Source organism: Mercurialis annua, linkage group LG1-X (assembly GCF_937616625.2).
Source record: "Mercurialis annua linkage group LG1-X, ddMerAnnu1.2, whole genome shotgun sequence".
Taxonomy (NCBI): Eukaryota; Viridiplantae; Streptophyta; class Magnoliopsida; order Malpighiales; family Euphorbiaceae; genus Mercurialis; species Mercurialis annua.
The window spans coordinates 13,627,044-13,642,695 of record NC_065570.1 but is presented as its reverse complement, the minus strand read 5'-3'; the positions used below and the strand labels follow the sequence as shown (position 1 = coordinate 13,642,695).

The 15,652-nt window shown below is 34.9% G+C and overlaps 1 protein-coding gene across 3 annotated transcripts; it reads left to right on the top strand.

Moving 5' to 3' along the window:
* The first annotated feature begins 11,432 nt into the window (after positions 1–11,432).
* Positions 11,433–15,190, top strand: LOC126664859 (ras-related protein RABA5a). Of its 3 annotated transcripts, XM_050357447.2 has the most exons (5): positions 11,433–11,723; positions 12,874–12,965; positions 13,320–13,474; positions 13,670–14,032; positions 14,528–15,190. In XM_050357447.2, the coding sequence occupies exons 4-5, from the start codon at positions 13,696–13,698 to the stop codon at positions 14,857–14,859; spliced, it is 669 nt and encodes a 222-aa protein (XP_050213404.1). In that variant the 5' UTR covers positions 11,433–11,723; positions 12,874–12,965; positions 13,320–13,474; positions 13,670–13,695; the 3' UTR covers positions 14,860–15,190. The 3 variants fall into 3 exon arrangements, with proteins under 3 accessions (XP_050213404.1, XP_050213402.1, XP_050213403.1); XM_050357445.2 differs by having other exon boundaries at positions 11,434–11,723; positions 13,320–14,032; XM_050357446.2 differs by lacking the exon at positions 11,433–11,723 and adding an exon at positions 11,730–11,818 and having other exon boundaries at positions 13,320–14,032.
* Positions 15,191–15,652: the final 462 nt, after the last annotated feature.

The following is a 15,652-nucleotide window of genomic DNA, read 5'->3' as shown; positions in this document are numbered from 1 at the left end:
AGAGAAGAAACACCACAATTCATAAAACATAAACCGATCTATTACTTGTCACAAAAAATTGTTTTTTACAAAAGCGAAGATCCTAATCTATTACAGCATTGCTAACGTGCTCCGGAACCGACAAGCCAGCCCCGGAGGAAGTCCTATCATTCTCGCTCAAACCGGCCTCCTCATAATGACGAACTTCAAGCAGCATGGTCGGAGACGAGATAATAACAACGTCATCGGTTTTCTCGTCATTTCCCTTCGAAGCAATAACAGCAGCCGACTCAGTCACAACGACATCAGCTTTCTCGGTCACACCACCAGCACCCCGAGCTGACAAATCATTCTTAACAGGAGGGACATCATCTTCAAGCTCCCTCCTCAGCTCAACAGCAAACTCTTCAGCACACCGCTCAGAATCAGTCGCCTCATTTGCCTTCGCAAGTTTTCGCTCGTCTTGAATCTTCTGATACATGCCTTCCATATCAAGATACAGACAGATGGGATCAACCTCAGCTCGGAGAAGCGGCCCGACACGCTCCTTTAACTCATCTTCCATAGCATCGGTCAAATGAGCAAACTCCCTCATCATGTCATCTCGCTGAGTCTCCACAATCTTGGTTGTATCATCAAGAATATCATGCAAGCGCATATAGCTCAGATGATGGCCATCAATAGTACTTTGCAGATCAGCTTTCTCCTTGTCAAACTTCTCAGTCAGAGAGGCTCGGAGTTCCTCTTTCTCTTTCTCAACAGTGCCCTTAGCAATTACAAGCCCATCTCGTTCGGCGGTAAGGTCGGATACCATCCGTTTCAGCTCTTCAATCTTGGCATTAAATTTCTCGGTATTACTAGACAAAACCGATTCTACATTCGCCCTCTGCAGTTGCTCCTTCTCCAGATCAGCAAGAGCAGTAGTCAGTTTCTCTCTATCTTCTGAAGCTTGAGCAGCCAAATCCTCTTGAAATGACCGAGCTCCAATCAAGTGATTAATCAGCTAAAGAAAACCGACACAAATTCCGTCAGACAAAACACAAAAGTAGTTCAAGGATAAGAATAAATGACAAGGAAAACAAAGGCATACCTGAAAAGACAGAGATACACTACTGTCAAGGAAATCCTTCTGAGGAGTAGCAGATAAAGCCTCTCGATCACGGGGAAGAGACACCGTTTTTCCCAGAAAAACCGAGGTAGTCAACGAATCCACAGTATCTTCCAAAGACCTGGATTTCAGATAACGAGTTAAAAACCGAGGTGACAGCTTCAAAGCATCAGCATCGACCGGGTTAGCCTCCACATCTCCTCCCTTAGCTCTTTTCTGCGGCGGAGACAGCCCCTTATCCACCTCGGATACAACAGCACTAGAGGCACACAAACCTACCACAACATCAGAATCACCCAACACAACTGCGGCATCTTTCACTTCGGATACCGAGCATGGTTCTTTCCCTTTGTCCATATTCTTCCTCTTGACAGGCTTCAAGGGAGGAGGCACAGTCGACAAAAGTTTAGCCGGCAAGGGTTTACCCAGTGCCAAATCAGGTCTATTCAGAACAGGTTGTTTATCGGCAGCTTTTACATTACCAGCATCGGAAGAAGGCAGCTTCCTAGAAGAAGTGCCATCACCTTTTCGCCTCGCAGCACTAAACGCACTCATATTGAACACTGAAAAAGAAAATATACATACCGAAACAAAACACATCAGAATCAAAAACACACAAATAAACACAAGATAAAGAAGGTAAAGAAAAACAAAAAATATATATAAACCGATAACAACCTTCCCGCTTCGGGTCAAACTTAACAAGGGGCAGTTTCGGAATAAGAGTATAAGTATTTACAGGACCAGTCGTCCTCAGAACGTCCTGGAGAAGTTTATGGTTCTCATTCCCAGCCGCGTCTCGTCTCAAAAGAGTCACCGGAGAAGTACACAACCAACAACAAGGAAGGTCGGCAAAAGCAGTAGGATGGTAAATCCGAAACCAATCCTCCCTAAACCTCTTAACCGAGGTACTCACCTTTTCTATAACATGCCTAGGCTCCGACTTCAGAATCTTAAAAGTAGAAAAATCATACGCCCCACCAAAAATAAGCCCATGGATACTGGCAAAAAATTCTAACGAGAAGGGAATCCTACGTCGCCGACACAAACGACGGAGACAGAGAAAATGACGGACACCATTCGGGTGAAACTGACTAAGAGGCATATTATAAAACTTCAAAAAAGCCACTAAGTCGTCTTGTAAGGGGATACGAACACCAGAATGAAGGTGTTCGACGCTCACCACTATAAAATTCGGATCAACCGGAAGATTTATTGTCACACCTGGGGGAGACAGCTGAAACCGATACCCCTCACGAAGGTTTATTTTGGAGACTAGGTAATCTAAATATCCCTGGTTTAGCTCTGCAAAAGCATTTTCCATCCTAACTCGACGAGCCTCAGCCGTCTTACTGCTCCTAGGTCTTACCCGTCTCGGTTTAACGGACGAAGTGGCCTCTGAGCAACCAACCTCGTCCACCTTATTTATTTGGAGAATGTCAATAGACTTCTCCTTGGCCGAGTCAGAAAGCTCGACCTCGGACTTATTTCCTCCTGAGGTACATTTATCCGAATCACCCTCACCATCATCATATACATCTATAAAAACATTCTGGGAATCATCCTCGGACGACATTATTAAACCGAGAAGAAAAAACAACTCTCACCAAAATCAAAAAGGCTAAATATAGCAACCCTAAGGGTAAAACACTCAAGAACACGAAGAACAAACAGAAAAAAGATGAAGAAAAGCAACAAACAAAGATCAAACAGAGGAAAAAGATGAACTTACTGATGAAATCTTCGAAAGTAGACTCTAACAAAGCGAAAGAAAGTAAAAGAAAAGCAAAAAATTCAAAGCGAGAGTGAAGAAAGAAAAACAAAAATCAGCAAAAAGGATTTTATAGATACCGAAACGGGGCAACTGAAACGCCGCCTCAATAAATGTGCTAGTGGATACCAGATGTCAAAAGGCAGCATTAAAAGAAGACCACGTGTCAAAAGCGTGTCAGGTAAGCTAGATAGCTAAATGGCACGCAAAGGATAAGGTAACAAACCAACCAGAGCCAAAACCGAACATGCAAGAAAATACTCGGACATAAATATCCGAACAAGTTGAGGGGGGACTTGTGATAACAACACAAATGAACAAACCCGAAACAGCACATGAACCGAGTAGATCACGCCGAGAAACCAACCGAACTAATCGACCAGAACGCATAACTAACAGCATGCGTAGAAGTAGTACCATCTCGGCCGCACCGAACACCATATATACCATCTCGGTCACCGAATGCCATACATAAAAGTACCATCTCGGTCACCGAATGCCATACATAAAAGTACCATCTCACCGAATGCCATACATAAAAGTACCATCTCGGTCTAACCACACACCATAAAATACCATCTCGGTTCCACCCGAGCTCACCTTCAACAAAACACAACGACAAACTTGTCAGGACGTACCCTGACATTTCAGACAACATCTGCACAGACAAAGAGAACGAAATCAGGTCTGTCGGCCCAGACAAAGAGAAACAACACACATAGTATAAAAGGCTAAGGAAAAGTAGGTAAAAAGGTTAATTCTCTTTTTCTCTCAACTCTTAACTACCTTTCACTTATTCTTCTTTCTCTCACTAAACGGTTACTAATTTGACCGTCAGAGTGGTTTGCCGGAATCCCCTTCTGGCATCCTTCTCACGGTTGTGCTTTGCCTTTCAGGTGTAGCTGTGAAGCTGTCGTCAGACCGGAACGTCGCTGCTGGTTCACAAGTTATCAGTTCCTCCTCTTTTTCCTTAAAGCAATTACTTCTCATATCTTTTCTTTTATTCAAACGATCAAATACTCGCTTTAACTCAATTACTTACGTATTATTTATAACCAAGTAAATAATAATACTCCAATATCTTATGAAATATATTATGATAACCTTTTTGAATTTATTATAGACCATAAAACTTAAATTTCCAATCCGAGACACGACATACACGTTATCTATTTTCCCGTCCATTCCTTTGGATACTATTATTTCTCATTTTAACGGATATCGGTATCCAAATTCTCTTGTTCTAATCCATATATATCGACATCTTACTCGGATATTATCCTTTCTTTACTAATAATAACTCCTCATCTTTGCAACTCCGGTCTCTCTCCATAGGACATATTGCACTATATGACGCTTAAACTAATGGGGTATTACAATATAAGTCCCGTGCGAATAAAAAACATATTTTTATTCATTTTATATTTTATTGGATTATTAGGTAAAGTTTTTTGAAGTTATGATTTTGTTTCTGTAATTGTTACGGACGAATAATTAAGAAATTGGGTTAACGTGCGGGATTGATCTAGGGATTAAAACGGACTTTGACCACACTATATAAACATCAGATTTCATGAGTAAGGGTAATAGAACCCAAAAATTCACTTGCAAGCTTCCTTCTCTTCTCCTTATCGCGCAATAGAGCATTCCAAAGCTAGGGTTTGCAATTTCACACTACATTCTTGTTTCTAACTTCGATTTGTTTATTAATTCGCGTATAATCAAGGTAATAAGCTCGAATTTGAATTTGGTTTAGTAGTTTTATGGTTTTGTTAAGGTTTAGATACGGTTTATCGATTTATCGTTTCTAAACATATTAAATTTTGAATTAATAATTTTAATTGATTGAAATGGAAATATATATACGCAAATTGATTGGTTAGCGTTTGGGATGGAAAATTTAGGAACCGAGCATCTCGGATTCTGCTCAACGAGTATAATTAATTAGGTTCCTACGAGCAGAATTCTGCTCGTAGAGCAAAATTGTTCTACTCGACGAGCATAGTTAGAGGATGAAGGGGGGGAGGGGGCTGTTATGGCAGTCCCTAAGCATCCATTTTGGCTCAAATCCGGACTTCATGCGTGATAAATTTAACTTGATTTTAAACAACGTGAAATGATGGAAGTATAACAAATTAATTTTGGAACTTCAAAAGGGTTTAAGTTAGTAAAACATTGTTTTACATGGACTAGTTATGCTACGATAAAACCGAATGAAGGTTAGTAATAAACTATAATTACAAGAATTAGATGCAATCATGAACTGAATTAAGTTAAGTATAAGATTATATCGAAAGTGATACAATTCAAATACGACTAGTTATGTTTATAGGTTATATGTATAAGTCTCGTTTCTAAAGTAAAATCTAGAATAAGATTCTGTATGTTATATATTTTAATGATAGAATCCTACGTTATATTGATGGGTTATTCAGCTATCGAATCATGAGCCCAAGGAGCTTGACGGTTTTAATATACGTGGTGGATTGAAAATATCGGTGTCTGTGAGTTTACAATTACTTTTATGTGTTATTATTAAAAGTTATTTATTATATTATAGTAAATGCATCGCATCACATATCATATGATATTATTTACTATGTTTATTGTATCATACTTTTTATAGTAATATGATAATTAATATAATGATCCTAGTAAACATGCTACATATTGGGCGTCAATAGGATTGTGTGATCACCAATACTGATGTAAGTTATGTGTTTGTCTTATTATATGTGTTTATAAATGATAAGAAGGATATTGTATGTAGATACAAGGTAACTCGGTGGAGAAACTCTCAGAATTTGTATCTAGTGAGTAACTCGGTGAAGATTCTCAGGACTCACAACTTTGGATAAAAAATGGTATCGGTAACTCGGTAGAGTTTTTTCGGGACCGTGCCACATGGATTGATTTGATTTGATATGGTATGATATGGATATAGTACGCGTAGCTTATGATATGAATTTGGGATCAGGGTTTCTATTAAATTTAATATTTAGATTATGTTTAATTATATATATATATATATATATATACGATCTTATTTTATAATACCACTAGTATCTTAAGAACTCATTCAGTTTTAACTGACCTCCCAATGTTTTCCCCTTTCATGTTTATAACTTTATGAAGTGGTCGAACTTCCATCTTTTATTCCGGAAACCGTTTTTAAATGATGTAAAGATTACTGACATTTATCTATAGAGCTGCAGTAGTTGGGTAATATGGGAATATGTTATCTTTATTTAATAGTTTATTCTATTTTATACAACTTTAATATAAACTATGTATATGATTTAGAAAACCTGCGTGATTTTCATAGTATTTGAATGGATTTCCAGCTATTATATCGTAAACTGGTTTATATGGAAAAGATATTATGAATGAAACATGGCGGTATATGATATACGAGAAATGTGTAAAAGGCCATGGTTTCTATTGAACGCATAGTTGATTTTCAAAAAATCTTTTCAACAAATGATGTTATGTTTATAAAAGAGTTTTCTGAGAACATATTCTATATGTTATGATGTTTTGAAAGAGAAAAGTTTAGTGATTTTAGGCGCTGCGGGTTTCAGAGCTATCACTCCCATTCCCTAACGCTAGTCTCAACTCATAATTTGGGTTGTGACACTGAATCTGGCTATATTAACAGACAAAAGACAGACAACTGTTAAATACTTTAGAAAGAGGTTTAAAAGTATCTCTAAACCTTGTATGCATATGAATTATTGTACCGAGTATGTTTATATTGTTTATTGCTTTAGATATATGTCCAAATCCATCATTAACAGATTTAATAAGATAATCATGTTAATTTAGTTCCAAACTAATCAAATCACATAAAAATCCTAAGATTGCCATGAAAACGATTATTAGTGGTTGTATAGGCATTTAAGACGATAATTTACATCCGATTTAGGCTTTATGCATGTAATTGGAATAAAATTCACATTTATTTGTTATGGGTTATCAGGATTAGATATTTGTTTATGAGTACTTGTTACTTGCCCACCATGCCAGTCCATATCGAATCATATGCGATTCTCAAATGTAATGCATGTTTACATTTTTGCATTTACTTTCCAGTCCTTTATTTTCCAGCCTTTTGCTTTTCAGTATGCTGTATTTTGTACTTCCCGCTTTGATGAGATGCTTTTCTATCCGGGATATATCTTTTAAAACTATAAAATCAATATGTCAAGTTAAGAGTTAAGTTGTGTGCATGGACCTGATCTTTTGGTAAGATGCATGATAATCTTAGGCTAATCCTCTGATAAAACCTCCACATTTTAGTCCCTTTTCGTTTGCACCCTCACGTTGCAAAATCATCAATTTTACCAAAATCCGCACCTTTTGTTTTCAATTCCACCCTCAATTATTAAAACTCACACCTTTTGCTTTCAATTACACCCTCAAACATTAAATTGCTCTTTTTTCCATTATTTTATATTTTAACAAATATTCAAAATAGTCCCTAATGTTATAATTAAAATAAAAAAACCATCTTTTTAAAATTTTTAAAATTAATTTTAAATATCATACAAACCTTTTTATTTAAAACTTGCTTCTTTTATTTCAAAAATAAATTTAAATTAATTAAATTATATTTTCTATCATTTTTAATTTATTTATTTTCGAATTTTTTTAGTCTCAGGCAAACCGAACCAGCTCTGATTCGTCTTCCATGGAAGACGAACAACTCATCTTCAATGGGAGGAAGACAAGCTCGTCTTCCTCTTTAGGAAGACGACCACCTGTTGGTTTGTCTTCCTCCCAAAGGAAGACAAACCAGCTCGTCTTCCTCCCATGGAAAATGAGGAGGTCGGCTTTCATGGGAGGAAGACGCGGAGGACGAACGACGGCCGACCGGCGGTGGGTCGGAATACACGGATGGAGGATTTTTATTAATTAATTATTTAGTTAATTAAATTAATATTTTTAAATGAAATATTAAAAACATTATTTAAATTTAATTATAATATCAAATAAAGTAGTGAGGTCAAATAAAATCGGATTTGAATTTGTACAAAATAATAATATTTATTGTATTCAATAAAAATTTATTATTAAGCATTATTAATTTGTAAAAAGAATATTTATTATTTAAATATAATATTAGGCCCTATTTAGTATACATGCTTGAATATTAAGTATTGATTTGGACCTTTTTCAAGTGAAAAAGGTTAATTTAATGCTTAAAGGTAGAATTGAAAACGAAAGGTGTGAATTTGAGCGAAATTGGAAATTTTACAACGTCAGGGTGCAAACGAAAAAGGGGCTAAAAGGTGGAGGTTTTTTCCAGGAGATTAGCCATAATCTTATCCATAGTGTGAGATTATCTAACCATTAGACAATATATTTCCTAACTAAATAAGATGGCGACTATATATTTTTCAAAATTAAATCAAACCGAGGTCAGCCATAAGTTTTGGCGACTCCGTCTCCCGATCCGCTCACACCATCATACAAAATACAATTTGGGAGCCCATATACAAACTAGTCCGCGAGCTTATATATTCAAGAACTTGTACATGTTTTATTTATGAACGTAAGCAAGTCGAACATCACTATATCCAAATTCGGCTCATTTAAACAAGGGCTTTTTATATAAAATACAGAATTTGGGCCAGACTTTACTTTTATACGGCTCAATCCATATCTTTACTTTTCACACCATCAATTTTATGAAACCTAACCTTTTTTTTGGATTTCTTTCTTTTTTACCGTTTTCTTATTTTCCTTCTCAATTGGCGGTTTCTTCATTCTTCTCCGCCATTTTTGCTTCTCTTCTCCACAATTTTGCTGTACGTTATCTCCATTACTGCACGACTCCTCTTGCTTCTCTCATTTTCATCTCTATTTCATCATTATCTCAACCGTTCTTGCTTATATAACAGTAAATTCTTTTGAGTTGTGAAAAAAAATTCACGATTTCTACTCCTTCGCTTCCGTCGTTCCGCCTCCGCTGTTGCGCCTCCGCCGTTTCGCCTCCATCATTCCGTCTTTATCTCGCTGCGCCATCTTTCTTTTATCTTTTTAATTTTAGATCTGAAATTTTTTGTTCTTTTTTTTTTATTTTCAGATCTGTAATTTGTTTATCTTTTACTGTTGATTCACCATTAAACATGTATAAAGAGTATCTTAAAAGAATTTAATACTTATTTCATGTTATATAGAATAATTTTGTGATTTTATATAATAAAATTCTGTTATTTCTGCATTTTTTAGTGTTTTGTTGTATTTCTGCGTTTTTTTTATTCTGCATAACGATTTGTTGATGATGATTGATTGCTGAATTATTGTAATGTTACAGTGTTGTTGATTTTATGTTGACTTTATGTTGATATTATGTTGATATCTACTGATTCTTTTTATTTTAACATTGACAAATAAGATAATATTGTCTGTGAAATAAATTTTCGTTGGATGAAATGAAACTGTATCATAACCGTCTTTGTCTAAATTTAGTTAGGTATGAGAGGTGGAACGCAAAACAATTATACAAGTAATTTTGAAGAAACTGTGCAGCTGCAAAGAGAATTGAGAAAAAAAAAATATTTTGAAATAGATTTCTTTAATTTGTGAACTGTTGTGTTGGTGTATATTTAATATATTTTTATTTTTATATGTAAAAATAATTTTATTTTTTCATTTGAATTATTGTCGTTGTTATCAACGTAATGTCAACATGATATCAACAATTAATGCTAATTTAGTCAAGATGTTTGTAAAATGAGAACATCGATTAATTTAAGTCAAAAACAATCAACATATTATCAAAAACATGTCAACAGCTCATCAATACAACAATTTAAGCCTAACTTTACTTTTCTTTTAAAGATTGAAAAATCAACATGTTATCAACAGTATATCAACAACATGTCAACATAAAATTGAAAATCAAAAAAAGTTAAAATACTTATCAACATAATGTCAACAATAAATCAACAACGAATCAACAATTAATGCTAATTTAGTCAAGATGTTTGTAAAATGAGAACATTGATTGATTTAAGTCAGAAACAATCAACATATTATCAAAAACATATCAATAGTTCATTAATACATCAATTTAAGACTAACTTTATTTTTCTTTCTATGGTTGAAAAATCAACATGTTATCAACAGTATATCAACAACATGTCAACATAAAATTGAAAATCAAAAAAAGTTGAAATACATATCAACATAATGTCAACAATAAATCAACAACGAATCAACAATTAATGCTAATTTAGTCAAGATGTTTGTAAAATGAGAACATTGATTGATTTAAGTCAGAAACAATCAACATATTATCAAAAACATATCAATAGTTCATTAATACATCAATTTAAGACTAACTTTATTTTTCTTTCTATGGTTGAAAAATCAACATGTTATCAACAGTATATCAACAACATGTCAACATAAAATTGAAAATCAAAAAAAATTGAAATACATATCAACATAATGTCAACAATAAATCAACAACGAATCAACATAAGGAATAAAATAGAACGTAATTTTTTGAAAAATTGTGACAAACGATAAAATATCAACAAGAAATCAACAATATGTCAACATAATAATGCAAACATATAATTATCTAGTCTCGGTTAAATTTTATTTTATTTAGTTTATTTCGCTGACAAAGTTATCTAATTTGCCAATTTTTTAAAAAAAAACAAATTTTTTCAATGTTAAATTCAAGGAAATACCAACTGATTATCAACACAAAATCAACAACAAATCAACAACACTGTAACATTATAATAATTCAACAATCAACCATCATCAAAAAATCGAGCTGCAGAATAAATAAACACAAAAATACAACCAAATACAAAAATAAAATGCAGAAATAACAAAAAATTATTCCATATAACCATAATTTTATATTACATAACATGAAATTAACATTATATTCTTGAAATATAATCTATATACATGTTTAATGGTGAAAAAACAGTAAAACAATTGTAGATCTGAAAATAAAAAAGAAGAAAAAGAAGAAGAATGAATAAATTGTAGATCTGAAATCAAATAGATGACACGACGAGCAGAGGAGATGATGGCGTTGGCGAAGATGACAACGGAGACGATGATGAGAACGATGACGGAGGAGCGGAGGAATAGAGGACGGCTAAGCGGAAGACGACGGAGAGGAAGAGAGAAGAAGATGAGCTGAGAGGAAGAGAGAGAAATATGAGTTGAGAGGAAGAGATAATTGAATGATGAGGAGAGAGAAAATAAATGAAATTATGATGATTGTGTTATTAGGGTTGAATATATAAGATCCGTATAAAAGTTATAATCAGCTCCGTGTATGGTAGTTTAGTAAGTGAAAAATATGACATGTATAAAAGTAAACAATTAGCCAATATAGGTTGTTTGTGTAAAAAGCCCTTTAAACAAACAAATACAAATTAAGTCCTGAGCTTATGTAGCTATAGACTAATTAACAAGTTTGAACCGAACTCTTATCGAGCTGAATATGAGCGGTTCGGTCGGTCTATTGACCTACATATTGATCAAAATAAAATAAAAAAAAAGGTAGAAGAAGAAGGGCCATTTAAGTGATTAAATGCATCGTAACGGCTAAAGTCAGAAAGAAAGTGAATGGGTTCTCTTATCTGTCTGTGCATATGGTCCCGTCTCCTCTTCTTCTTCTTCTTCTCCAAAAACGCATAAAACAAACAAAACCATCAACTCTCTAATTTATTAAACCACCACCAACCCACATTGCCATTAATATTATCAATTATTTTCATCAGATCCCAATTCTATAAATGGCTCCCTTCATTTTCAAACCTCCCATTTTAGCTTCACGAATTTGATACCAAACTACAGATAGGCTCCTCACATCATCAACAACCGGTACTATTTTTCTTCCCTCACTTTTTTTTGGAGGTTCTGCTAAGTCTTCAGTTTCTATTCAACTTTAATTTCATCGGAATTTCGATGCCATTTGGGTAATTTTTCTTATGTGATCTGATGGGTCTTGTGTGATTTTTATTCTTGTATGAGCTATAGTGAGAAATGGGGTTGTATTTAAATTCATAAAGGGCTGTGTGGTTAGCTCTTTGGTAGCGCGGACACTTTATTCAATCAGCGTGTCTCGTTTTTCGTTTTTTGAGCACTTGAGGTTTCTGACACGAAACTTTATAGAGAATCTTAAAATTACACAGTTTTCCGTGTATGTTCGGTGTCTCCGTGTCCGTGCTACCTAGATTGTTATTGTGATTGCCTTTGCTGACTATGGAGCCTCGCTTTGCACCGAAAAGTTTGACATTTTGTACAGCTTGTAAAGTTAAAATCTACACTGTTTTTTTTTTTAATAAGAAACAACAAAATCATTGTAGGCTTTTTAAAGTTTGGTTTAAGCAGCTGCCTTTGTTTTTTTTTTTTTTTGTCTTTTGTTTAAATTTTATGATTTAACTCTCGACATGTTAAAAAGCCATTTTATATTTTCTTGCTTTTGCTCTTCTTTTTGGAAGCAATTTTATCAAATGCACTTTATGGTTGGGGTTTTACATGGCATGTCTTGTCTCGTTGTTCCGTGATCTTGCCTTTTGATCAAAATTTGAGATAAATTTAGTTGAATGTGTTAGATGTTTTTGGTGGTAAAATGTTATGATCAAGCTCTTAGATTGTCTTTGTATTACTAAACTTTACCCGAGTGGACTTTTCGAAAGCTGGCTTGAGGTGTGCGTGTCCATGTTAGTTGGTAGATAAGAAGTCTAAATTGTAAAGAAGCTGTGGCTGTTTGAGCCGAGAACTCACAGAATTTAACTTCTAGGAAATTTAGTAGACCGCTGACTTTTTGAGTCTCAGTAAAAGCCATGATACATTGCATTCAAATGATAATCATAGATCATAGATGTGATTTAAATTTCATGCTCTATTTTTTGGGTATGCCTGATGTGTAACGGGACTTTGTGCGAATTTGTAAGATTTTCAGCAAGTTAAGTAGAATATCATGTTAATATATGCAAAAAGGATGTCATCCATCGTCTTGTATTCCCAGGGCTGTTAGATGCATAATGCAAGATAAGAGGTGAAGCAGGAAAGTCAGAGCATGCAACAAGGCCTGCAAGTGGAGAGACAAAAAGGATTGAGGTAATACTTGCTTTTCCTACTTGAGATTGAGAGGTATTCAAGCATTTAGAAAGCATACATGTGCAGAGATGTGATGTATTCATATAGGGGAATATTATATCAAATTATCCAAAACGTTTTACATTTGAAATTTTGGTTTTCTGGAATGTAATATGGAAACTAGTCAAGTTCTACTTTTGTCATTTCATTTTACTGATTCCCATTTCAGCATTTCCGTATATGTTCAACATAAAAATTAGCAATTGGTCCTTATGCATAAGTAGCGCCTTTGTTTGTGATAACCCATAACAGATATTAAAAGAATTTTACTTTCCGTATAGCTGCTTAAGCTCGGATGCTTTCTTGAAATTGCAGGGATTGCCGTCGTTTTGAGGGAGACCTATTCTACTTCTAAAAATCACGGAGTGGAAACAGGAGGCTGTGTTAAAGCAGAGGGTTCTAGTAGAAGTTTCAGTTCTTTTATTGAACCCCAATTCATGAAGATAGGTATACCTAACTTAAGAAGATAGGTATACCCTTGATTTACCTGTTTCTTTTATAACTTTTCCTGCCTGTCAAGTTTCCTTTCATGCTGTTGGATATCTCACTTCTGTTTCATCATCTGTAAAAGGGAGATATCATTGCTTGGATTGATCTTTAAGCCTCCTAGTCCTTGTAAAGATTAACAATCCACTGAGCTAATAATTATAGATGTCCTTTCATAGAGCAACAATTTGGTGAAGGACGGAAAATGGATAACTATTCTGAGGAAAAAACTGAGGATTACCTCTTTAAAATTGTTCTAATTGGTGATTCAGCTGTTGGAAAATCAAATTTGCTTGCAAGATTTGCTAGAGATGAATTTTATCCAAACTCGAAGTCAACTATAGGAGTAGAGTTTCAAACCCAAAAGATAGGTATTAATGGAAAGGAAATTAAAGCACAGATATGGGATACGGCAGGTCAAGAGCGGTTTAGGGCCGTTACATCTGCATACTACAGAGGTGCAGTAGGAGCTCTCCTGGTTTATGACATAAGCAGGCGCCAGACTTTTGACAGCGTCGGCAAGTGGCTTAATGAGCTTCACAGTAAGGCTAATTATATTATTCTGAATACATGGATTGTTTCATTTCATTTCTCATTCTTGATTCTTGATTATAAAGATTGTTTAGTTGGTCCTTATCCTGAAAATTCATGTTTGTTCTACTACGAAAAATTAAATTGTGATTCCTTTGCAATAAAATGAAGCCCTAATGGCAACACTAAAGAATTTTGCAGTGCCATTGTTGGTTAAATTGATGATGTAGTTGGGGCTGAGAATTGGTTGGTTCGGTTACAAACTGGCCAAATATTCATAACTGAACCGAACCGACCAAATTTCAGCAAACTGCAATTTTTTTGGTATAGATGGGTCCCAATAGTAATGAATATATGTGGAAATGATATATTGCACATGGCACATGCCAAAAGCATCTACCTGATGAATTTGTGAAATGCACTTGATGCTGACTATTACTAGAACTGTTTTGCTTGCCAAGTACCATGAGCAGATGATGGATTGTTGTCATTTTGTGATTGGACAGCTCACTCCGACATGAATGTTGTAACAATACTTGTTGGTAACAAGTCGGATCTGAATGATGCGAGAGAGGTTTCGACAGCTGAAGGCAAGGCGTTGGCAGAGACACAAGGCTTGTTTTTCATGGAAACTTCAGCTCTTGATTCCTCCAATGTCGCTGCTGCCTTTCAGACAGTTGTTAGAGAGATTTATAGTATATTAAGCCGGAAAGTAATGTCTACCGAATTAACTAAACAGGATGCTCCCTTGATGGGTAACGGTAAGACTGTTGTTTTACATGGCGATGGCGGCCAGGATGGCGATGCAGAATCTAGAAATGGAGGAAGATGTTGTTGATGAATTATAAAGACGATGGAGCTATGCAGGTTATTTATATTTTCTTCGTTTCTTTTGCTCCTTTTCCTTATTATACCATTGGCCTTGTTCTGACTTTATGATGGCTCACTGAAGCATTATCAACTGTACATTACTGGAAAGGGAGTAAAAATTACTATCACCCTATGAAGTTAGGTTAAAGTTACTGTGTTTCTCCTGCATTTTAAAAATAACCGTCGCCCACGGGAACCTCTTTTACACGGGAAAATGCAGGGGAAAAGTATTGATTTTGACCTAAACTCAAGTGGTAGTAATTATGTTAAAAATTATTACATGATATACGTTCAACTAATCATCCGACTCTAGGACACTTTATGCTTTGACAAACTAACAACTACTGATTATTGAAAATGCACTCTCTTATTTCCTTTTGTCGATTTTTCAATTAGCTGCAGTTTGCAGATGCATTTCTATAATTATACTGTTTATTTGTATGATAATATTGCTTTTATTGACTGCATTTCAATAAAAGAGCAACTCACAGATCTGCTTCGAACAATTATCTAAATTAAATAAAAATGACTATTTTTGCAAAAACATCGTAAAAAAGCACAAGGAGTGTAATTTTCTCAAAAAGCCTTAATCCCGGCCGATTTCCTCATTGAATGTGATAAACTTGCATAAAAATAAAGCCTTAATAGTTTATCCAGTGCCTACTGTAATTTATGGATTGTGAATTTGAAGATGGATCCTAGACTTTGCCTCACAAGTCAAATGGCCACTTAGAACTTGTCATATCCGCATGCAAATTTTC